Source organism: Mizuhopecten yessoensis, unplaced genomic scaffold (assembly GCF_002113885.1).
Source record: "Mizuhopecten yessoensis strain PY_sf001 unplaced genomic scaffold, ASM211388v2 scaffold10759, whole genome shotgun sequence".
NCBI classification, from domain to species: Eukaryota; Metazoa; Mollusca; class Bivalvia; order Pectinida; family Pectinidae; genus Mizuhopecten; species Mizuhopecten yessoensis.
In genome coordinates this window covers 126533-151211 of record NW_018408707.1, presented here as the reverse complement: position 1 = coordinate 151211, position 24679 = coordinate 126533, and the positions used below count along the sequence as shown (strand labels likewise).

At 35.5% G+C, this 24679-nt stretch overlaps 1 protein-coding gene across 4 annotated transcripts in view; it reads right to left on the bottom strand.

Annotated features, from left to right (window-relative positions):
• Positions 1-24679, bottom strand: part of LOC110462209 (protein MMS22-like) — a 34288-nt gene that overhangs the window by 4443 nt on the left and 5166 nt on the right. For 3 of the 4 annotated variants that reach the window (XM_021516065.1, XM_021516063.1, XM_021516064.1), the window contains exons 5-32: positions 24371-24493; positions 23288-23328; positions 22796-22865; positions 21978-22095; positions 21388-21481; positions 20577-20707; positions 19841-19954; positions 19202-19280; positions 17968-18092; positions 17176-17235; positions 15987-16106; positions 15330-15382; positions 14081-14140; positions 13240-13347; positions 12559-12670; positions 11953-12125; positions 10987-11120; positions 10443-10533; positions 9468-9629; positions 8859-8918; positions 8123-8281; positions 7469-7598; positions 6895-7065; positions 5011-5133; positions 3756-3851; positions 2305-2358; positions 1419-1550; positions 472-530 (exon numbers count right to left, since the gene is read on the bottom strand). In XM_021516065.1, coding sequence (XP_021371740.1) covers positions 472-530; positions 1419-1550; positions 2305-2358; positions 3756-3851; positions 5011-5133; positions 6895-7065; positions 7469-7598; positions 8123-8281; positions 8859-8918; positions 9468-9629; positions 10443-10533; positions 10987-11120; positions 11953-12125; positions 12559-12670; positions 13240-13347; positions 14081-14140; positions 15330-15382; positions 15987-16106; positions 17176-17235; positions 17968-18092; positions 19202-19280; positions 19841-19954; positions 20577-20707; positions 21388-21481; positions 21978-22095; positions 22796-22865; positions 23288-23328; positions 24371-24493 — 2952 coding nt within the window. The remainder of the gene's footprint in view (positions 1-471; positions 531-1418; positions 1551-2304; positions 2359-3755; positions 3852-5010; positions 5134-6894; positions 7066-7468; positions 7599-8122; positions 8282-8858; positions 8919-9467; positions 9630-10442; positions 10534-10986; positions 11121-11952; positions 12126-12558; positions 12671-13239; positions 13348-14080; positions 14141-15329; positions 15383-15986; positions 16107-17175; positions 17236-17967; positions 18093-19201; positions 19281-19840; positions 19955-20576; positions 20708-21387; positions 21482-21977; positions 22096-22795; positions 22866-23287; positions 23329-24370; positions 24494-24679) is intronic. The other variant, XM_021516066.1, reaches the window with a different exon arrangement.

Here is a 24679-nt window from a genome sequence, read left to right as displayed (position 1 = left end):
ATTAGGTGAGATCCCTATATACCCTGAGCTTCAGTTAAGATATGTAATACCAGTGTCATATAAGATAAGTATCCCCCTTCAAATGAACTATTTTTCTTCTAATTTTCCCATTGATATCATGATAAAATTAAGGGGGAATACAATTCCTACGGGGGGATACTTATCCTATCGCCATTTATTAATAACAATAAATAATAATTTGAAGTTTTATTATCCGTGGTTCTAGGGCCTTTGCAACCAGCCAATACCTTTTTCAACTCCCTGGGGAGAATACAGCCAGTGCTGTCATTTCGGTACTCACAGCTAGCATTCAACAATTCTAGCACTGCCCAACCACATACTCATTTACAGCTGAGTAGACTGGAACAATTAATTGTACCTGGATACTTATCCTATGGCCTGTTTTAGTATCCGGGTACTTATCCTATGGGGGATACAAATCTCACATGACACCAGTACACAACGACTCACCTTGCTGCTACATCCTTACAGTAAGTCCTACCAATTATCTCCTTCAGGAACATCAAAGCCTAAACACAGAGGAATAGAATAAATTCTGTCAGACAACAGATTGATATGTACAAGCTTTAACAATGAAAATACAAATTAGAATTTTATTTAACACTGAGCTGGAGATTGCAAGTTTCTACATTTTGTTTTGTCCGCAAAAAATGTAAAGGTTGCATGAAGTCAGTAAGAGAAACGTGCCTGGAGAACGATATGAAAGATATCACTGTCAAATCATGATACATTTTCTTACATTTTAAGTGTTTGTTAAATAAATACAAGCCATTCGGATATATATGTCTCGCCTGTGCACCGCTTTGACTATCAATGCACATGTCAAGTTTGGTTGGTCTAGCAGTTATAGTTTTAGAGAAAGTAACTTAAACGCAAAAACTTCATGGTGCCATTGCCGGAAACACAACACCTAAGTCTCGCTTCGGCTACTTCGTGGCGGCGAGAAAATTAATCAAAATCTCTGGGGTTTTTTCGAAAGAATATTTTTGTTTTAACAATGCATAAGAAGCTATTGTAATGTATCCGACAGTAAACAGTGATCTCTCAGGACAGGTCCCCTCTTGAAACTCTTTCAATTTAATTTTGATGATGTACAATCATGGAAATATAAATCCAGCCTTTTAAATTTGATCTATCAAGGTTTCTCTGTTTATTACAGTCTACATTTGTCTTGGTACTATGTCCTATTAACAGTTATGATCATTTAAGAAAAAGCCAGGTTTGGAGGTGGAGGAAAACCGGAGCACCTGGAGAAAAAACACCGACCTGAGGCAGATACCTAGCAACTGCCCCACATTGGCCTTGAACCTGCGACCCACTGGTGGTGATCATAGATGATCAGATGCCTTGACCACATGGCCATTTTGGCCCCTACAGTCTTATGTAGCCGTACGTACCAAGTGGTGGTTTGGTGGTAGTGTAAACTGGGAGGGAAGCAGAAACTTTTCCATTACAGATTCTAATATGAACTGCCTGAACTCTAGGGCTACTTCCGTAGGTTGTCGCACACAACTTTCCTTCAGGGATACCTGTTAATGAGCAAAGTGTCATAAAATGGTTGTGTTTAGTCAGTATGACATTTAATTGAGATGTTGAAGATTCTAGAACCTGAAACATGAAATATCAGTCGACAGCAATGTTTAGTCTGTAAATAGAAAACACTATAATAGTTGTGACATTTTAGTGAGAGAACACTTTCAACATTTGAAATATTACATTTCAATGAGACAACACTATAATAGTCTGTAACATGACGTTTTAATGTCAGAGACAGGAATACATAATCATGAAGAGTTTGCTATATCACACTGTCATTTCTCCCCCATTAGACAGAGGTATCTACACTTCCGGCCAGGGAAAGACATTTCTTTGTTACCCTTGGGTAAAGACAGGGGGAATTCCCTTTCAACAATGCAACAGTCAACAATAGCAGATCATGGGAGACAACCGATTTGCTGGATGCTTTTCATAAAATTAACACTTCTATTTGATGTGGGCGAAAAATAATTATTCCCCACTTTAGGATTAAGACAGAAAAATCTCAACCCTCTTAAGATTCCTCAGCAGCTGAGGGCCAGATTTAAAAAAATCTTTCCTCGAGGGGTGAGATTTTTCTGTCTTAATAGCTTTGGGTTAGACATTTAAGAGTTTAAGAATCTTATCACGAGGGTTGAGATTTTTAATTTTTCTCAAAAAGTGGGGAAAGATTATATTAAACTTTTAGCAAACGTTTTTGATGATAAAAAGACAGTAAAACTTAAACAAAGACATGGTCATACTTACCACCAGTGGGTGTACAGATGAAGCCGTACCTACTGACAGAGAACTACTGCTTGTCTACAGAAACAAAGGATAGCAAACATATTAAAGTGCAGCAATACATGATGTTGAGTGTCATCAAGTAGCCAAAGGATACTAGTATGGTTGTTATTTTCAACAGACAATATGAAATATTGCAAAACTATACAAGTCCCCGTCATTCAAATGTCCTTGCTAGGACAAGATTACAAATATAAAGCAACTTTTTTAAAAATCATTAATAATAATAATAATAATTTGAGGTTCTTATACACCGCTTTATCACAACCTAGTCCGTAGGTCGTCTCAAAGCGATTCACAAATTATTATCCGTGGTTATAGGGCCTTTGCCACCAGCCAATATCTTTTTCAACTCCGGCCCTGGGGAGCATACATCTGGTGCTGTCATTTCCTTGCTAGCATTCAACAATTCTAGCACTGCCCAACCAGTCGTACACATTTACAGCTGAGTAGACTGGATCAAGAGGAGTAAAGTATCTTGTTCAAAGATACAACACAGTGCCGTGACATGACTCGAACCCGCAACCCTTCGGTCACGAGCCTGGCATCCTACCACTATACTACCATGTCTCTACAACAGTATGATTCTGTCACTACTGCCCTGATACAGAGAGCAGTGTTACACAACACCATACACCCAACTTGAAGACATATCATCAAAATGAATTTAAATGATGATATTCACAACAGTATGTCAACAAAATGCAAATTACAAAATCAATAGATCATAGTTGTCAATAATATTATTGATCATAGGAAATCTGTTTTTCTACTATATGTATCTTCAAAAATGTGAAAAACTGCATTAAATACCACTTAGGGTCCAAGATGATCATATATTTCGTTAAATGGCTTCATTTTTTAAAACTTTCAGCATCAGAAGAAAGTGATGTGGTTCTCGTTTATTTCATATCATGTATATAGCACTTGTCATTTGTGAATAAATCAGATGGAAATAGGTCAAAGATATCAGTCTTTTGTTTAAGTAAAAAATTATCCTTCCACATGTGATTGACCCATCCTCAATACTCGAGGGTTACGCATACACTCACTTTCGCTCTCTGTACTGTTAGAATATGTCATAGCAAATTTGAAGGCTTAATAAGTGTGTCACAAAAAGACTAGTTTGATCCTTTGATGTATATCAAAACAATATGTCGGTCGCACAACGGTAAAATTGACTGGCTTCGAAGTTGGGTGTTGCTCCTCTGCACTCTTCAAAGGACAGGTATCACAGCCTAGCAATTGGTCAGGTTTCTTTACCTAATACCAATCAAATAGCTAGCCGCGTGCCTTCACTTTTGCTGTGACATATTCCAGGGGTGCAGAGAGCGAAAGCCTCGTTGAGTTTACATTTTGCCAGTTGCAATACATTCACTGGATAACACAGTACACTATGTGATAAAAATACTTACCCAAAACTTTGGGATATAAATTGAGACAACGTCTTTTAACCTTCTCTGCACGTAAGGAGCTTTCTTGTAATCCAGACGCCCTAACCCTCGCACAAACTGCATAGAAAAAGAAAAATAATATCTGATATTATCACTAGAAATATTAAGTAAAAAAACACCTATCTAAAACTTTAGTTTTTTGATGCAGAAAGCCAAACAAAGACAATACTTACTGCACACATAGGTGTCAGCCTCTGAAACCTGCACACATAGGTGTCAGCCACTGAAACCTGCACACATATGTGTCAGCCTCTGAAACCTGCACACATAGGTGTCAGCCTCTGAAACCTGCACACATAGGTGTCAGCCTATGAAACCTAGGGTGAGGGTACTCAAAATGGAACACTTTTTTAAGAAAAATATTAATATTTCCTATAAGTTTCTGAAAGATCAAATATTTTACTGTACTGAAACAATACATGCCTTCAGCCTTCATTTCATGTATTTCTTGGGTATCAACAGTGCATGTAAAATACTTCCTATAAAGTTTCTTAATGACCAAATTTTTTACTGTACTGAAACAATACATGCCTTCAGCATTCATTTTATATATTTCTTGGGTATTAACAGCATGTGTGTCTATTTATAGAGCTCATAAAAGTGACTTGGAATTTTAAGCTAATCGAGTACCAAAAATCAGGGAGTTTCGAGGGAGATTGGTAAATTTTGGTCCAGCAAATACTTGTTTGTTTGGATCCAGTGCCCATATTGGATCATACTGTCGTTATTGTTTATGAAACTTATAAATAAGAACTTTTATTAATAGCTTGTATCGTTGGTGAATCCAAAAGGTTTGTTTGAATATATATGCAGTGGGGACATGTACAGGGTTACAAAATCAACTGTAGATGAACAAATCACAAAATTGCACCTTCCAGAACCTCATTTTACCTCTAATAGCCTGTAGGATTTCAATAATTATGCATTATATGCAACATATCACAAATGAGAAAGTGTTCATAACTTTAAAAGAGTCAATAACATTTCTTTTCACAAAAACATAAGATTTTCACTAATACGTTTTGTTGTTGATGGAATGTATAATTTCATCATTACAAATACCAGGGTATGAATTGATTAATTTGTTTAAATCCTGTCCTTTTTTCGAAAAGATTGTTTCATCTTTGATTTTTCTAAATGAATGATTTTTTCTTGGATACAGACATTAATTCATATATAATGTTAAGTATACACACATAAACGTATCTGACCATACCAAGTGAAGGTGGTCCCTTACTACGGCCAGGAAGACTGGACTGACAGCCTTGTCGGAATTAAACAGGAAGTGAGGTACAACCATTGCACTGATGATGTTGGGTAGAGGGCAGTCAGGCTTGGCCTATGAATATACAAATTTAACAATACCATGATCAAAACATTCCAATTATTTCAAAAACAAAAAAATGGACAGTTTTGCTTGAAAGAAAATAACATTGACAGTGATCAGATGTTCGATGAAATAGAATGCAAAAGTGAATAGAAATTTCAATTTGTTGAAAAGAGAAAATGATTAAAAGAATCCACACAAAAATCAAGACTGCAAAATGTTGACGATATCCCCCACTGCTAACCAATGGACTCAATTCATAGAGACATGCAGGAAGTTATGATCATAATAACACCCCTAATGAGGTGTAAAATAGCGATCTTCCTCATTATCTCACCCAGGATCATCTAACTAGTTGGTATGCTGGTATATATCTTGGGAACATTGAAAGTCACTGTGACCTACATTTTGATCTTTAACATAAATTAAAAGTGCAAAACATGAATGGTAAACAGGTCACTGCATATCACCTTACAATGATACAATTGTAGCATAGTGCTGGTGTATGAAAGTGGCAAGGTAATTAATCATAGCTTTATATATAGACTGGTTGTGGTAAGGATCAAATCCAATGTTCTGCCTAGCTGATGGATGGGTCAGTCTATCTACTGTCTGATTCAGACCAAATCTTTGACACTTATAAAGGACATCGTTGTGAGGAGGTTGGGAACAAAATGAAGTCAGCTCGAAGAATAATTGGATAAAGTTTGGTAGCTTCTTGAAAGTGATGTTCCAAGAAGTTGAAAAATATTTGTAACATTTGTGAGTAGGTGGTCTGTTTATAACAGCCATCAAGAGTGAGTTACTTGATGATGTCTATATGTCGTGTCAGGAGTTGTAGATTGTCACAGTTAGTACAAGAATAATCTGAAGAGTTTCCTTCTATATACATTGCCAATCCATGGGTAGAATTATTAATGTAGACAGTATAAGTACCAGCATACCAAATTTGATGATCACAAGAGAAAATGTAGAGACATGTTCCGGACAAGCAGAATCTCACATACTTAGCACTTTAAATTAAAGTCAAAGGTCAAAATATAGGTCACAGTGACCTATTTTTGATCTGAGATTCCACCTACCAAAATTATACCAGCAGGACAACTTTGATGATCACAGGTGAAATGATGTAGAGTTTTGCTCCAAACAAGCAGTATCTCAAATATTTTACACTTTTAATTAAAGTCAAAGGTCAAATTGTAGGTCACAGTGACCTATTTTCTTTATCTGACACTCTGCCTTCCTAAGACGTACCAGCATACCAAGTGTGATGATCATAGGTGAAATAATGAGGGAGATATGTTCAAGAAAAACAATGTTACATATGTTGCACTAAGGTCAAAGGTCAATTAAACAGTATGTACCAGTTACATACCAATGGCAAATTAATCATCTAATAATGAATTTCAAATCCACACATAAATATTTAAGTTTCTTTAAGAGGGTTTACCAGACGAAAAATTCCAGCATAGCTCATGTTTTTTGCCATGAAACTTTCAAGCTCCATTCAGGAGAAATACAGTGAGCAAAGCAAGAACATGTCACATACAAAATACAATTAAGTCACCGCAATAATACTGAACAGGATGAAATTTTATCAAAAACTGTTCAGAAGTAATTGTCAAGTAGTGAAGAGATAAAAAAACCCTCCCACTTTTGGATATGCATAAGATCTTCATCTTTAAAATGAAGCTGATTAAAACAATTAAGTATATGACCTAATTACAAACTAAATATTGCTATAACAACGTTACCAGTTATGTACAAACTCACCTGGACAAAGAGGAGCTGTGCACAACATTTAATGATATATCCCATCACTGCATAGGCATTGGCAAGAGTCTCTGCTGGCTTCAGACTCTGTAATATTGGGGACAACTGTCGCAGAATATTAGAAAAGTAGTTCATAGCCTTATCACGCAGTTGTATTCTATCCTTCCACACCTAAAAATAATTAAAAAATCATTATTTTATAAATTATTTTGAATAGACCTCAGTAAAGTGCATTTTAACCACATTTTTGGTAGAAACATCAGGACATCAAATCACAAGATAAGGATGTTTTCTATGTACTCATTTCAAAGAACAAATGAAGCAAATCTTAACATGTCATGGAATATAAACTCCTAAAAGCATTTATATACTGGATTCATCAATGACGTTTGATAAAAATTAGTTCAAAAGTAATAATTCTTGGCACCCTAAAACACATGCATTTGAGGCATATGCAACAAGTATATGAATTCAGACATAAATCTGTTTAATATAAATCTTAACATTATATTCCTTCTGCAACCTCTTTGTGAGGGGATAACAAGGTATGAGAGCCTTAGTGCTGTTACTGTACCGTTGTCTTGTTGTAGACTATGTCTATAGCTTTGATGAAGTGCAGACATGTTGTCTTTTCTGTAGCCTCACTCTGGCCAATTCCAGCTTGGGTCATCATGTCTCTTACTTCAGGTAAAGTCTGCATACACCTGGTGGGAAAGAATGTCATAAAGTAACATCAAGAGACCCTTCAGGCAGCCAACAAATGTGATAATATAAATTAAGTTCTCCTCGCCCTATTAATCTTTCAAACCAAAAATGGTTTTAGTCTCTGAACTGTTTAAGAGTGATATTTGAAGTAAAACTGGCGACACTTTTGTTTATATAACATTGAGTTTCCTCAGCCCAAGGATGCTTCATTTTGGTACTGAGTATGACTCCAGATTTTCTTCCCATAACCAGCCCTGCCCCATCTCCCCCTAGAGGGCCATGCCATCAACTTAAACATTGTGGAGTCTCCTCGGGCCAAGGCTGCTTCAGGCAATCAGACAAACTTTGATCATGATACTGCAGGAGGAATGTTTTTAAAAGTTGTCAACATCTGCCCAGGGGTGAGGGGAGAGAATGTACGCAACAACCTCTGTTTATACAAAATATTGAATCCAAATGTGGTTTTACTGGTACAGAAATAAAGGATTTTACCGTTTCTCAAGTAAGAAATTACATAACTAACCTGTTCATGGTGATGAGGTGTGAAGATTGAGCTGGCAGAAATATTGTGCTGCTGACCCAGGTTTGAATGAGGTCAGTTTGGTAGTTTGGCACCATGCTGGACAGAGCCGTCATCACACCATCGGCTGGTAATATATGGCTCCAGAACCGACAGCATACACTGCAGACAGAAAACTAGTACTCAATGATAGGCTTTGCTTATGTTTCTTATGTTTTCGAACTAAATAAAATATAAGTGGGTGGGACTCACAAATACTCACCTTTCCATGGGTGACCTTTAACCCTATAACTTTAACCAATGACCAACAATCAGGTGTAGAACTAGAGGTAAATATAGTATGGTGTAAATATTAACTAAATCTGTAAGACGACAGACCCGGACGAATGAAGACGGATGGCAATGGCTCACATGAGCAATCCTGTGAGCTAAAAACCCATCAAAAGTAAGCTGAAGCAAATCGGACAAAATAAATCAAGGGTCATAACTCTCTTAATACCAAAGGAAAAACCACCACAGTTGTAGTATGCAAAGATTTATGAGACTGTAAGGTGCGTGCAAAGTTTCCTTAAAACTAGTGCAATACTACATTATACAGAAATTATCAAGAAAAAGTTTGTGTACTGATCATGACCGTCGGACAGATAGATAGACCAATGGAGGAAAGGACAGACAAGCAGACTGACGGTGGAAAGAACAGACAAGTCCGACAGCGTTGTTATGGTATTGTTACTATTACCTTCTGTTGATGGTTCCACCATGTACAAATTTCACCAAACTGACAAAGTTTTCCTTCTTGCTACAAATAAAACAAGAAAATACCACATGTGAACACACAAATTTTAGATTTAAACACAACGCTTTTTTTTTCATTATTTGATTATCGGAGATTCTTTCTACTACACCATAATCCAAATAGTTAATTTGGTCGATAACAACTAAAACTGAAATCTAATCGGGGTAGAACGCGATATAACCATACTATGGTGTAAACATGAAATCAATGTGAGGGGTTTGTGAGACATCTCGTATACAAGCTTTTTACTTTAAAAGTGGTTAAGAGTGATCTTTGACCACCTAAATCTAATAAGGTGTAGCACCTGATATTACCATTCTTTGGTGTAAATACAAACTGAAAGTGTTCTAGGATTAATATCTTGATCACAAGCTTTTTCTACATACAGATGGACATCCACACAGATGCACTGAAGAAGCGACTAGTATACACCCCCCTCCCTAGGTGGGGGGTGGTATAATAACAGTAGGTTTTTCGGTAATATAAAAGTTCTCTTTAATAAGCAATGTGGTTAGCTACTATAGAAAGAGTTTTATACATGATGCGTGATACCTGTCAAAAGCGAGTAGGGTGAGCCCCGCCAGTGTGTCTGCCAATAGGGGAGAGGCTGACTGACTGCAGGACAGGGATTTTATAGCTGGCAGGATGCTAGTCCATATCACATTATACACATCTTCTACATTCTTCTCAGCTCCAGCTTTCTTCTTCGTCTCCCTAAACGGTAGTAAAATAGTACAGAAAGTAAAGTTTAAGTGGTGGAAGCTGTATCGTTCTAATACTTTTATTTCATGGACATTTTAGCAAAAAATATTAAAATATTACCCCTCATGTTAATATCATGAGTTCAAGTCTTGTCTGTGGTTCAGGAAAACCCAGTTTAAAATCAGGCAAAGTGAAAGTGTGATCCAAAAACATGCTAAATGATATGTAAGGATCAAAATAGTAAGTACCAGTGACCTAATTTGAAGCAAGAAAGTACCTGTGACCTAATTAGAAGCGAGAAAGTACCTGTGACCTAATTAGAAGCAAGAAAGTACCTGTGACCTAATTAGATAAATATGGATTCAATCTTGGCCTTAGCAGTACAATAGTTTAAATGTAGAGAAATAATGGTTTGGTTCGTTATAATCAATTAGAAGAGTGTTTTGACCTAAGTAATCTCCCTTCTACACAGAAGATGAAGCAATCAAAATGATTTTTTTTCGCTTAGAGTAACGTGTTCATGTGCTTTGCAGCCCATAAATTTGACATAAACTTCACATTGATGTTGTGCTTTCATAATTCCTATTTGGCAGCATTGGTAAAGCTTTACAATATAAAGGTAACAAGTTTGACTCCTTCAGTTTTTTCTCTTTTTTTTTTAAATTTTAATTTCAAACCATTACAATTTCAAATAACTACAGCAACATGCAACTTTCATGGGATAATTCCTATGTAAAAGTCTAAACAAATATTTTACAACAGTGACAATGTCTTGTAGGTACCCTATACCTTCGTTAAATGCGAGGAACAAACAATACTAAATACCTGATACATGTGATCACAACCTCTATGGTACCTAAGACAGGACCCAGCTCATTACTGCGACAGCCGCTGAGGACACTGCTAAACCCTTCCGCTGGAAAACATACAGATCTGAATCAACACAGGCTTCACAGGACTGGCGTATAACATGGATTGATGCTGTTGGATGTTTATGTTAATCCTACATATGGAGAATACAAAAGGATATCAATTCAACAATTTGTTGCTCCTATAATGTTAAACTCTCACTTAATGTTCAAATGGTAATACAGAAAAAGGGTAGCATGGAACACACAATATTAATTACCCTGTTCAAGACTTCTATAAAATGACAGACTCACCAAAACATACCCTGTTCTAGATGTCTATAAAATGATAGATTCACTAAAACAAGCCATTCCGATTGATGTGTCTCGCCTGTGCCCTACTTTGACCATCAATGCACATCTATGCATTACATTAGATCAACTGAATGATATTAAGCAATCGAAAAAGTCCTGACTGTTAAAAAGTAGTACAACTGTACAAGACCAGAAATGAAACTGACACATAAGTCGTGAGTAGGCGGGTCCCAGTTGGGAACTGGATTCAAACACTTCCTGTACGCTTTCTATGTAGAACAGGATAAGTCTCCATAGCAAGTGTCGACGTCTGGGGTCAAGGTCGTCGCACGAGAATTCCCTGAAAATAATATATGTCAGAGGTCATTGCATACATGAAGACAGAAGTCATTGCATATATACAGAAAGATTGTAACTATTAGGCAAAAAAATAAATAATTACTTGGTTCTCAGGCCCGCACCCATTTCATTTTAGGGCACCACATTGCCGATTTTATCGTGAAAGTTATAAAACAAAATCGTGAATGCACCAGCGGGCGTCTTAAAAAAAATTCCGGAAAATTGGTCTGCATGTCGTTTTTACTCCTTAGTCACCAAAGTCCCGAAAACGTTTGAATAATGATATACAGGCAAGCGTTGAAACGATTATGACTTACTAATCTCGTGTACAAATGGCACTCATTTCGGTACAAATAGGGAATGGGAGTCCGTGATTCCTCCCTGGAACATCGTGGGGGATTTTTGGAGGCTTGCTCCTTGACAGATCTCTACACAACTATAAAAAACAGTCGTTCCCAGATAAACTCCGTTCTGCTCAAGTATCTGTGTGTGTTGGGCGACAAAAAATGGACACATTTGACAAGGTAATGTCCACAATGAACGTTTTGCCATGTAAAATGAAAAAAAAAAATACCTCTTGCGTCATCTTTTTTGAAAAAAATTGGCCTGAGAACCAAGTAAAAAAAATGTTTTGGCCTTACTATGTATGTCCCTGCGTTGAAGCATGCAAACTGATTTAATACTGTATCACAGCCTTGAGACTTCCAACAGATTTATTACCATGTAGTATGTTTGTTCTTGTGTGTATCAGTGTTGTGCCTGGAGACTTACAGGCCAACTTGCTTTCATCTTATTGATTTCACATCTCGTGAAGAGAATACCTGGAGACTTACATACAGGTGCTGCTGAAGGCCTGGCCGAGTCTGTCGGTCAGGACAGAGATGTCCAGATCTTTCTGCTGGTAAAGGTGCACCATGGCAAACATTCCCTGCCACATGACCCGAGTCGTCCCGAGAGACAGACTTGACATGTCCACCATGTTATAGAAGTCACACAATTTCCCAGTCTGTCGTGGAACAAAATATATACAGAATTTGATTTTTACATGTTCATCAGTACCAGATGTATGTAAAGGCAGAAACTGTTTTTTTGCATTTGTATTAAAGTTGCATAGTAGAATTTAAAGATGAAAATCTTGATGAATGTAATATTGTACAGCATCACTTAAAATAATGTCATTAACTCATAATCACCATTGTAATGCTTATTTGGTGTCAAAGAAATATATAAGCTGAATTCTATTATTTATTACACATGCAAAATATAAATCTTACAAGAAAATCTTAATTTTGCTTTTTAGTGACAATTTATTTACAAATATACTCACACAATTGTGAAATCATACTTGACCCAACATTTTTTTTCTGATTTTTGACATTATGTGACCTATACAGTATGTTTGAATAAACATTAAAATGACTCTCCAAAAGGCTACTCACAACATCCTCTGTGTCGGCAGCCAGGCCGAGACATAGAAACAGACAGGTAAAGTTGTAAAAGCCGTTCTCCATCAGCTCCTGAATCCTTCTTTTGTGGAATTTCGAATAGACTCTGGAAAATAAAGTTTCACAAATTATGTTCAAGCACCAGGGCTGCTTTCGTTTATAACAATCCAAACAGTGACTTTCAATATAGGTCAAGGTCATTCATTTGAACAAACTTAGTAGCCCTTCATCAAAGTATGCTACGGGTCAAATATCAACCTGGGCCTCACTGTTATTCAGAAGTTGTTTAAAAGTGTTTTTTTTAGACATATTAGACCCCTGTGACCTTGAACATGAGTGAAGATCATTCATTTGAACAAACTTGGAAGCCCTTCATCCCAGAATGCTACTGACCAAATATCAAAATCCTGGTCCTTTTAGTTATTTAGAAGAAGTTGTTTATAGTAAAAAGTTGACGATGGACAGACGGACGTCGGACGCCGCACCATAGCATAAGCTCACTTGGCCCTTCGGCCCAGGTGAGCTAATAACAAAATGAAAATAATAGGAAGGTTGCATGAATTAAAAGAATAATTGGCAGAAATTTCAAAACGATTTTTCAGATGTTTGAATTCATGGTTTAGTAAAACACTTTTTACTGGGTTTTTATCATGGCATGAATAACATGATGTATACCTTCCTTTTATCTGTCTCCATTCCTGATTTGAACCAGAGTCAAGAAGGTGGCGAAGATGGTTACCAAGGAGACCAAGAAATAACTGGAAACTTGTGTCCTGAGGCTTACTGCAAGTTTAAATACCAGTTACGACTAAAGACAGTCAGGGAAATGCTTTCAAATTGATAAAAGACCTGGCCCCTTTTTTGTTAATGTAATACATGCAGTTTCAACTGGTTGAACTTACAAAGAAATGATAAGCATATATATCGGAACAGAGGTTGACCTCTGAAAAATCAGGCATGCACAGATCAAAGGGTCTAGACTTGTCTTTAGCTAAAACTAAATAGCTGACGATCGTTAAGTCTGTGATATTTCTAATATATAACACAAGGCTAAATATTCTAGGAGATGTTATAAAGTCCATTAACACATGCTTGAATCGTAGTAGTTAATTGTAACCATAACAGTGTTTATGGTTGAAATTCCTTTTGTGCAATTTATTGTAAATATTTGTGGAAAAGTTCTTTTGATCCATATCTATCTCCTGTGACAGTTGACAAGGTTTACACAATTATTTTGAAACACAATAAACAATCATGCTGGATTTAGTTGAAGAATCTGATTAAAACCATATCTTGATCTACGCTACATTCTGCTAGCACAAAATCTGACAACATCCCGTTTTTAAAAGCGTCAGATGTGTTTCGATTGTGTTGTTGTAAACAAAAATGGCGGAATATGTTTGCACCACAATGACTTGTAAACATTGGTAATATAACTAATGTTACTATGGCATCGATTACCTTGTCATGTTTACTGTCGAATGGGTTTTCTTGACAAACATATTCTAATACTTACAATTTGTACTGACCACAGCCAAGTCTATTGCACTGTTCTAATAAAGTTAGCGAGCTCTTGCTGGAAAATAAAAACAAAACAAAAGTACATACAATAATCACCATAATTAACACCCAGGCCACTGTAAAAAAAAAAATGCTTATACATTTGTATAGCGGCACTTATTAGGATAATAAAATGTGAGTTGTGATAGAACATGTTAACTTCAACCATTGCTACAGTATAACAGAAGGACAATATAACATTCCAGTGTGGCTGGAGGTTTGGACATCAAATGTTTCATCCGCTTCATGGGAAGTTCAGCCATGATCACCAGACATGAATCTCTATTTAGAAGTGTACGCATAAAAAAACGTACTGTAAATCAATAACTGGGCCTGGTAAGGATTGGGTGATGTTTATATAATTCAATTTCCTCCTGAACATGGGGGACCGGGAGTACTACGGGGGAACTAATTACTAGGAAAATGGTATTGAAACACTGTAAGGATATTTGGGTAGAAGTGAAATGTCAGTAGAGATCTGTCCTGCTTCGACATGAGTAACAGGTGCACAAGAAATCATGTCAGAGTTTATCTTAGTTGATGAGAATCTTATTTTGGGACCAAGAAAAGCAGTTTTCATATTGGTGTAATACATTAGAGAAAGTTATGTTGATTTGAATGCCCAAAATTGCATAGGTTTAGATATCCAAGAATCCAAGACTCAGATGTGAATATCGGAGGGAGGGGATATCCATTGGTAATGCCACATTGAATTTGTTGATAGATTTATCAGCAAAATTCGTCTCCAAAACAATACTTCCTAATGTTAAAATAGGTTTTATTTACCTGACATGAACCTAGCACCAAAGTTGACCTTTTGTTTGAACTCCGGAGGCACTAATAATTGTATATACATTTCCAGTACCAACTCGGGAGACATATCAGTTAGTTACAAAAGCGTAAAGACTGTAACTACAATATGATACTGTGAAATCACTCATTTTCATGGGGTTTTTAATTTTGTAGATTTCGTAGGTAATCTTCATCCACGAATTCATAGGTCCACCAGTAATTACAAGTTTGATATAAAACCATTATCTGTTTGAGTGGGTACATGTAATTCACAAATTCATTTACCCACGAAATGGTGTTTTGTCGGGAACCACAAAATTTGGGCCCCACAGAAATATTTGATTTCACAGTGGTCTTAAGATAAACAATACCATCTGAAACCTTTTCTTGCATACAAGGTAAAATTGTCCTACCTGAGAGTGCCTAAACCGTCTACTGTTGCCACGTTTAACTGGAAATTGCTGTTCTGTTAGTGAAAATAAACAGATCTAATGTCAGAGTATAGTTATATAATTATGTTTTATATGTATATGGAAGCTTCTTAGTTGTTTTCCAATAATCAATGTATTAGACCTCCTCAATTAACTGTTTGTGGTTTCCTGACTGACTCACTAAAAAAGACACTTTCTCAAATTCTTTTATTATGAACTTTCCATGACAACAGAATTTTTTTATTTTTGCTGAAAAATCTATGAAAGTGAGTATTTTTACATAGAAATACATCATTTCTAAAAACTGCAAACAATTTTTGAGGATGTCCATATATACATGTAAGTATAATTGTTTATTAAAGGTGTAAAAGTTGATGGAAGTAAAATATTTTTCTTCAGCTTATACATTTTTAAATAATTAAAATTCCCTTTTACAGTTCAGAATTATTACTAAATTTCCTCTATTTTTTTTTGTATTATGAATTGGTTACGTTTTTGTTTTGTTTTTAACTCTCAATTTAATATTTGGAAAGATGACAAATACAAGCTATGATCATGACAAGTTGTTTCGAAGTCACAATGTGAAAGTTTGTATAGGTAGCATTATCTTATCAGTACAAATGAGTGCTAGTTTAATACCAGTTTGCGATAGAAGTGATCCCAGAGGAGAAGCAACAGCGCCACATGTGGTTTCCAGTGCTCCGCAAGATTAACACAACACTGTAGGTAAAATCGTAGGTCTGACTCCGATAGATCCGTCTAAAAAATAACCGTAGAATAAAAAGTTTTTCTTAATTTCTGGCATATTGGATAAAAAGGTAAAGCGTCAGTAAAAAAAACCTGTTACCCACACAGGACAGAGTTTATTGGTGAATACATGGAGAGCGGTCTTTATAGGGTCACAATGCTTGGTGACATCATGCTTACTATATTATTGGTAATATCTCTAGGTGCAAGCTAGAAACATGTAAGTACACTGAATAGGTTTTCATGTAAAAAAAATATCTTTTGATTTGGTAGGATTTGGTTTGTTTGTGTTTTATGTTTTATTTACAGCTATGGTCATTTAAGGACGTTCCAGGATTTGGTGGTGAAGGAAAACGGGAGTTCCCAGAGAAAAACCACCGACCTACTGCCAGTACCTAGCGAGTTCCCCACGTAGGCCTCGAACCCGCGACCCATTGGTGGAGGGCTATTGGTAGCAGAATGTCAGACGCCTTAACCAATTGGCCACCGCTGCCCTTAATATTGGTAGGATTGGTTATCTTGTTTATCTAACTCTCATCGTTTTATTTTAGATTTTGTAGCGATTTATCTAGACACAGTTATTGCCAATGTTTTCTCAAATGTCGGCATGAACTTAAATAAAAGCCCCGCGTAAGCATTTTTGACAACTGCAGTTTCAAATTGCCAATCACATTTTACTTTCGCCATTGATGCCGCTGGCGGCTACCAGTGAAAGCCATGAACCTCCTTCTGAAAACTTGTGTTAGATCAACATGATGATAACCAACCATTCCTCATTTATTACCCAAATGTATACTACACTGAAATGATCGATTTAAGAACATAGCAGGCAGAATTTTGACACTTACAACACTTTGCTTAACTGATTTTAGAAAACCTTTGCTAGGCCTATTTTAAATCATTACAATACCTCTGCTGGATGGTTTATTTTAAGCATTTAGCTACGATACTTTTGCTGGGCTGATTTTGAGCATTTACAATACCTTTGCTAGCCTGATTTCAAACAATCACATTCCTTTTGCTAGGCTGATTGTAAACACTTTCAATATTTTGGGAAAATGATTAAAAACAATAAGGATACCTTTGCAAGGGATTTTCTAAGAGCGGCCATCACTTCTTGGTAACTACTGTCACTTGTACGCTGAAAACAAAAAAATAGCATTTATAGAAATTATACAATGATAGGCTTGAAATCTTACACTGATCATTTTTGCTCTCACTGAAATATGAAAAATATGATATACAGATTATATTTTACAGCATGCAAACAAGTTTTGTTTTGTACATTATGAAAACTTCTTTTTACACAACCAATAAAATGTTCTATGTGACGTTTCGATGACTAGTATGATATGTACACTGTCACCTTCATCAGACAAACGACCAGTGAAGCGTATGCACACAAAGGTGTAAAATGTGTATGAGTTGTCCACAAAAATTGATGTCGATTCGGCTACGCTGTAAGCGCATGTACAATAGTTGTTATATATGTACTGAAATGGCTCGATTCAGCTACGCTTTGTTTCGCTTGGTCATAGATGTGCGAGAGTCTTTAACCCCCCTCGCCTCGATTTAGAACTGGCCCACTGCGGCATATCCAGATGGCTTCCTTTATCTGCCGCTTGAACAGATTGCTCTCTCTGTCCAAAACTTCTGGAGTTATCCCAGTCAATCACATGATTTTTCTGTGTGGCATGATCTGATATTAACAATTTATTTATCTGGGACTTTGACTGCTTCCTTTCTGATCTGTTTGTTTTGTACAGTTTTGAAATCCCTGGGGGTGCCTTCATTAGGACAAACATGGTAAACACTGAATGTATTCAGTTGGTAAAACACTACATAACGAATACCATTGAGTATTTATACTTACCTGTACAGGGTGACTATTTGATGAATCACTCTGAAGTGCGGCCAGTTTAGTTGATAACCACAGACAGAAGCCAGTCTTGTCTTTGATAACTAGAGAAGTGGCTGGATACACAAAAACATTGGAATCTGTGGATATAGATGAAATTATATTAGCCGTATAGATTTTAGTATGTTGACAATACACATTTATTGCCCTTGTTTTTAGGGAAACGGCATAATAATGGCATGCTACACAATGTCATTAAAATCAGTTATTGGTTAAGCCAGAGTTCGCTGTTTTAACATCAACTCCTGAAACATTAATTAAAACGTAACTTGAATCACAGTAACTTAACGATATCTCAACATTGTAATATGGTGTACAGGAGCTTATTTATGTGTACAGTATAGCTAAATTACACGTACAGTTACTTTATTATATGTACAATTTCTTAATCAAATGTACAATTGCTTAATTACATGTACAGTAGCTTAGTTAAACGTAGTTGCTTAATAACATGTGACTGTAGCTTAATTTCATGTACATTAGCTTAATTACATATACAGTAATTGCTTAATGACATGTACATTAGCTTTATTACATGTACAGAAGCTTAGTTACATGTACAGAACCCTTAGTTACATGTACAGAATCTTAGTTACACGTACATAACCCTTAGTTACATGTACAGAACCCTTAGTTACAGGTACATAACCCTTAGTTACATGTACAGAAGTTTAGTTACATGTACAGTTGCTTAGTTTTATGTACAGAAGCTTAATTACATGTACAGTAGTTTAGTTACATGTACAGTAACTAAATTACATGTACAGCTGGGTAGTTACATGTACACTAGCTAAGTTACATGTACATAAGCTTAGTTACATATACAGAACCCTTAGTTACATGTACAGAAGCTTAGTTACATGTACAGAAGCTTAGCTACATGTACAGAACCCTTAGTTACATGTTCAGAAGCTTAGTTACATGTACAGAACCATTAGTTACATGCAGTCACTTAGTTACATATACAGAAGCTCAGTTACATGTATAGTAGCTAAATTACATGTAAAGTAGCCTAGTTACATATACAGAAACTTAGTTACATGCGCAGTCACTTAGTTACATGTACAGTCACTTAGTTACATGTACAGTAGCTTAGTTACATGCAGTCACTTAGTTACATGTATATAAGCTTAGTTACATGTACAGTAGTTTAGTTACATGTACAGGAGGGGACAAGACATGTCAGTACCTATCTCCATCTCTGTGTTTCCTGACACCTCATCCTCTTGCAGGATCTGCAGCATGTTGTTGATGTGAACCCAGAGCAGCTGTAGACAATAAATCACAGATCAAATGTCATTTAAAAAATGAAAACCTTTTATACACAAGTAATACAGCAATTACATGGAAGGATTTATTTGATAACAAGATAAAAAAAAATTGCCTGAAACTTCATTGCAATACAAAAAGACACAGAAAATGTTTTTAAGGCAGGAATGGGCCCAATTCCTATCTAAAGTTGGGACATTTTTTTGACATATTGGTTTGAACTGTAAAATGGATCTCAACTTTGACTTTTGGTTCCTAAAATGCAAACAAATTTGAAGCATTTTCATACTTAACATTTGTATAAAGGACTATTAAAATCTATTAACAAATGAATTTGCTGGAGTGATGGCATTGATGTTTCAATGTCAACAGGTAAACTTCTCAAGCATAAATAATGTACCAGTGGGTACAAGATAAGAAGTCTAGACACAATAACACATTGCAATGAGCTAGATGTTCCTTTAACAAATGGATACAGTGTAAAACAAATATTTAGTTACTTCATAAATTGATCAAATATCTACAGAGTGCTGTAATTTAAGGTATGACATTTACCGACCTGTTCAGAGCAGTTTGAGTTCCTATGTCGGAGAAGAACTTCACACATGGTCCACATCTCTTTCACACAAGGACACGGGAATGGACTCGTCTCCAGAGCTTCCTTTGTAGACACCTAAATTATTGTAACATGTTTGGTATCCTCTTATACATGACAGGAAAGTGTTATCACCAAGGAGTCGAAAGTGACATTGTCCAGTCAGGATAAATACATTAAAAAAGTTTTATACAAAAATATTGAGACATTCAAAAAATATTGGCCTGGACAAGAATTGCAATGATATACACTTTGATTTCTGATAACTATTTCCTTTACCTATGATTACTGTTACCTTGACTTATTACTGTTATCATGGCCTTTAATTTCTCTTAACTTGACTACTGCTAACTGTTACCTTGACCTTTGATTACTGTTACCTTGACATTTGAAAGCATTACCTTGACCTTTGACTCATGTTATCATGACCTTTGTTAAATTTTACCTTGACCTTTGTTAAATGTTACCATGACCTTTGATAAATGTTACCTTGACCTTTGTTAAATGTAACCATGACCTTTGAATACTGTTACCTTAAACTTTGATTAATGTTACCTTAACCTTTGATTACTGTGATCTTGACCCTTTTTTTATCAAGATGCAGTTTTATGTGTCACCTTGTCTAGATGTAATACACCCATCTAGTCGAGTAGACATAGTACAATACTATAGTGCAAATAGTTTGACAGATGAGTGTTACCTTGCTGTATGCCTGCTGAGCCAGTGTGACAAGTTCCCACAGGACTAACTGCACCACCTGTGTAAACATAGACTTGTGATCTTCTTCCTCCCTCCCACAACACTGGATCAAAGACTGTCTATAGGGCAGATCTGAAATACCAAAAGTTAGTATTGACTGGATTTTATATATTTGGCAGGACTAGAAATTAATTTTGAATACCACTAGTCTATTGCAGTAGAAGTTTCAAATTTTTACTAGTCCATGTGGAAATTCCACTAACCCAATATTTTTAATAAGGTAAGCAAATTTTGGCTTGTCAATCAGGCTAGCGGTTTTTAGAACCACTAGTCCAGCTGGAGATTTCACTAGTCTCAGACTATCAGGCTACCCTTTTAGTCTAGTCCTGTTTGGTAATATGATAAACCTCATTATACTATAAAATGTTTGTAAAACATACATATCTTCCCAAACCTGCTTTGGTAGTAATTATGCTGAAGTCTATCTAAGGAAATAGAGTTAAATGCAAAGTATGACTAACAGAGATTGTGATAAACACAAAGCCTGACTAAATTAAGTAAATTGGAAAATACAGGTCAAAGAGACCTACATTTGACACATGGGAGTTACACTGAAGTTTGATAACTGTTTTATCCATTGTATAAGAGTAATGGAGCCAAAGGCAAAGTCCAACCAGGATGTGGTATGTATAGACAGAAGGACCAATGGAAATGGCAACCACTAAATGATTCATATTTATATATACACAATATTTGTCTAAAAATGGAAAAAAATATTACAGTAGGATCTGCGTTTTCTTGTTTTTGATTACCTTGAAACTTGTACACTATGAGACATAGAAGTTCCAGTGTTTCCCAGTATACATCTAGGCAGAGATGGAAACTGTTGTATTCACAACTGTCAACCTACAAATTAAAAACACATTTGTTATACTTGAAATACCTAGACACAGCATATGAATGTCTATTGTTTAGTTAAAGCATCACTTCTACAAGAAGATTAGATTAAAATAAACAGCGGGGCGGAGGCCACCAGCCAATCAATTCAACCAAATGACCTAGATGCAACGAATCTAAAACAAATACAAGGAGGTATAGAAGGTGACTATGGGTCTACTTTTATCAACTATTATAACCCGAGAAAGTGATGCTGACCTCAAATTTGTCTCTGGTCAATATCACTTTCTCGGGTCAATAATTGAAAATAACAAAAAGGAAAAATGTTTGTACTTGTAGTAACTGTAATACAGTAAAATAAAATAAAGAGCTTGATTGATTGGTTTTACGTCTTTTTCACTACGGAGTAGTTCGGTTGTCCAGCAAACATATATATGGAGCTTGGAATATAGAAATAAATAAACTTTCTGGCAAACCTGAGAAAAACTTAAGAATCATATCTTACCCTGGACATGCAGTCGAAATGTATCTGGGTGGGTGTGTCTACATGTAATAAGGCGCCATGCATGAGTGAAAGCAGAGAGTTCAACAGGGGAGGTAACTGGTTGTCAACTCCATTGTACCTGACAACACAATCGGAGAACTGATTAGAATGATATAATGATGAAAAGAAAAGTTAGAGTGAAAAATTTGAAATGAAACAAGACATCACAAGTGATACAAATTCCCCCGCATTCAGACATTGTGTTACACATGAATGAGGAAATGAATAGAAAATTCAATGATGTATCAGTATCTACGCTAGCGATTGCATACTTCCATGGATAACAGATTTTTATTCCCTTGAAGAATGAAGTCGATAGAGCGATGACAATCTTTTTCTAAAAATAGTTAAAGTGACCTTGACCTTTAACGCAGATGCCAGGAATGAAGTCAATATAGTGATGACAAAGTTTTTCTAAAAATAGTAATAGTGACCTTCACCTTCAACATAGAAACCCAAAATGCGAAATTATCCAAGGCATCATCATACCAAACACTTGTATTAAGTTTCATGAAATTCCGTTTAGTAATAAAGTTGCTAGAGTTTTTTTCCAAAAAATAGTAACAGTGACCTTGACCTACAATGTAGAAACCCGAAATCCGAATTTGTTCAAGGCATTGTCATTAAAAACAAAAAAACAGCTTAATTACCAAACGTTATGTTCAATACGTATTTTCACTACTAAGTATATATACCTAAATAAGCATGCTTGTTTTCTCACATTTGATCAAAAATAAATCTCACAAAAAATATGTCATGTCTGCATATATAAAACAAACCTCAACACGTAGGATTTTAAGAAAACATAAAAGCTGACGATATCTTGTCTCCATCGCCGTACTTCTGATGCTGGAAATACATAAAAGCATACATGTATTATGAAAGGCGCTATAAAACCATGTCAAAATTTACCCCAAAAAATTGTTACAAATAGCATGAACAATCAAGGGAAATATCATTACAGTGAGCTTTTTCTGTTTTTATCATATGGTTTATTAAGCATACCCTTTTATTCGTCAATATATGTGATATTTAATTGTGATGAATGGTAGAACAAGTCTGAATCAAGATAATTCCATTTTCTGGTTTTAATAAGAATACATATTATGTATTGGAACATTGAATATAATGCTGTTTTCCTTTTCTGGAATAATATGCTTCTATAAGAAAATTTTATAATGTACGAAACCTTGGCATAAGCTCATCTGGCCTTTTAGACCAGATAAGTTGAAAACAAAAGACAACATTAATCATAAATAAATAATAATTACCTGGTGATGGGTTTTTGTTTTGTATCCGACAAATCCACTGACTAATAAAAACAAGAAATATATTTATAAAAAGATGAACGCCAGAGTTTTGATGTTTGTGGTTATAAGTCTAAAATAGCTGTGTACCTAGCTATGACATTGATTAAAACATATACAACTGTTCGATATTTATAGGGGAGGGGATTACATGCTCTAAATTCAAAATATCAATAAATAAAATGTGTCTATATACACCCTAGGGGGAAATTTCACTTTTAAGTGTCATGTTTTGAGATGTTCTTTCAAATAAAAATCATCAGAGCTTAGGAAATGCTCAGATTAGGGCCCAAAATGGGGAGTCTCCCTCCAAAATAGGGAGTTGGCAAGTATGTTATCGGCTCTGCCGAAAAAGGCATAGTGATATTCATATCTCACTGAGACTGATATTCATCTATAAGTCAGATGTGAATCACCATTTTAGTGAAACAATTTTTGTTCATCAAATTATCAAACTTGGTTGAAATTGCAAATCACAAATAATCTTTTGTTAAGAAACAGAAGCATACTACTGCAAAATAGCTTTAGGTTATAAACAGGACAGTATCATGTATTTCACCTACCTTTCTTTTATTCAATACTGATTAATGATAAATAATTAACAAACATACAATATATCCTTTCACCTCTATGTATTTAGTAAACTCTACCCTGCATTGATCTGGAAGAGTCCATTATGGTCTTTAGTGGTGAAAAGGTAAAATATGCATTGGGTCTATTGTCTATGACACTTGTTTGTTGCTTGTATGAAGTTTGTAGCATTTTCCCACCAATTTTCTCTTAACATTAAATTTGTGAAATTCTTTAAGAATTTGGAATGGTTTTTTTTGACTCGGTAAAGTACAAAATGTATGTTCACAATGTTTACATTGAAATAAAAGTATTTCAAATCAAAATCTGATTACGCAAAATTCCTAGTAAAGGAATATGTGTACAGTTGGTGAAAATATTTCGCAAGAGACTGGAAGAAATTCTTTTTCATTACAACAATTATGATTTGAGATCATATTTTCAAAAGTTTCAATTTTTTCATTGAACATTACATACCTAAGAAATAAGGAAAGCTTATCCAGGTTCTGCTCCAGTTGACAAGTGACAAACTGCTGACTGAATAACTCCACCATGATATCTAGGTCAGGTACGTAGGTCGACTCAATAGTCTTCAGGAAACTACACGAGTCCAGTAAAAGTATTAAACAAAAACATGTAAAATAGAAAATCACGAAGTAGAAGTTATATATTTTCTAGCCATTATACACTTTACATAAACACTTTAGGTAATTAACTCTAATTCATATAAAGGGGAAAAACCACAATTATTTATACAGATCCTAGGCTTCTGTTTCAAATACTTAT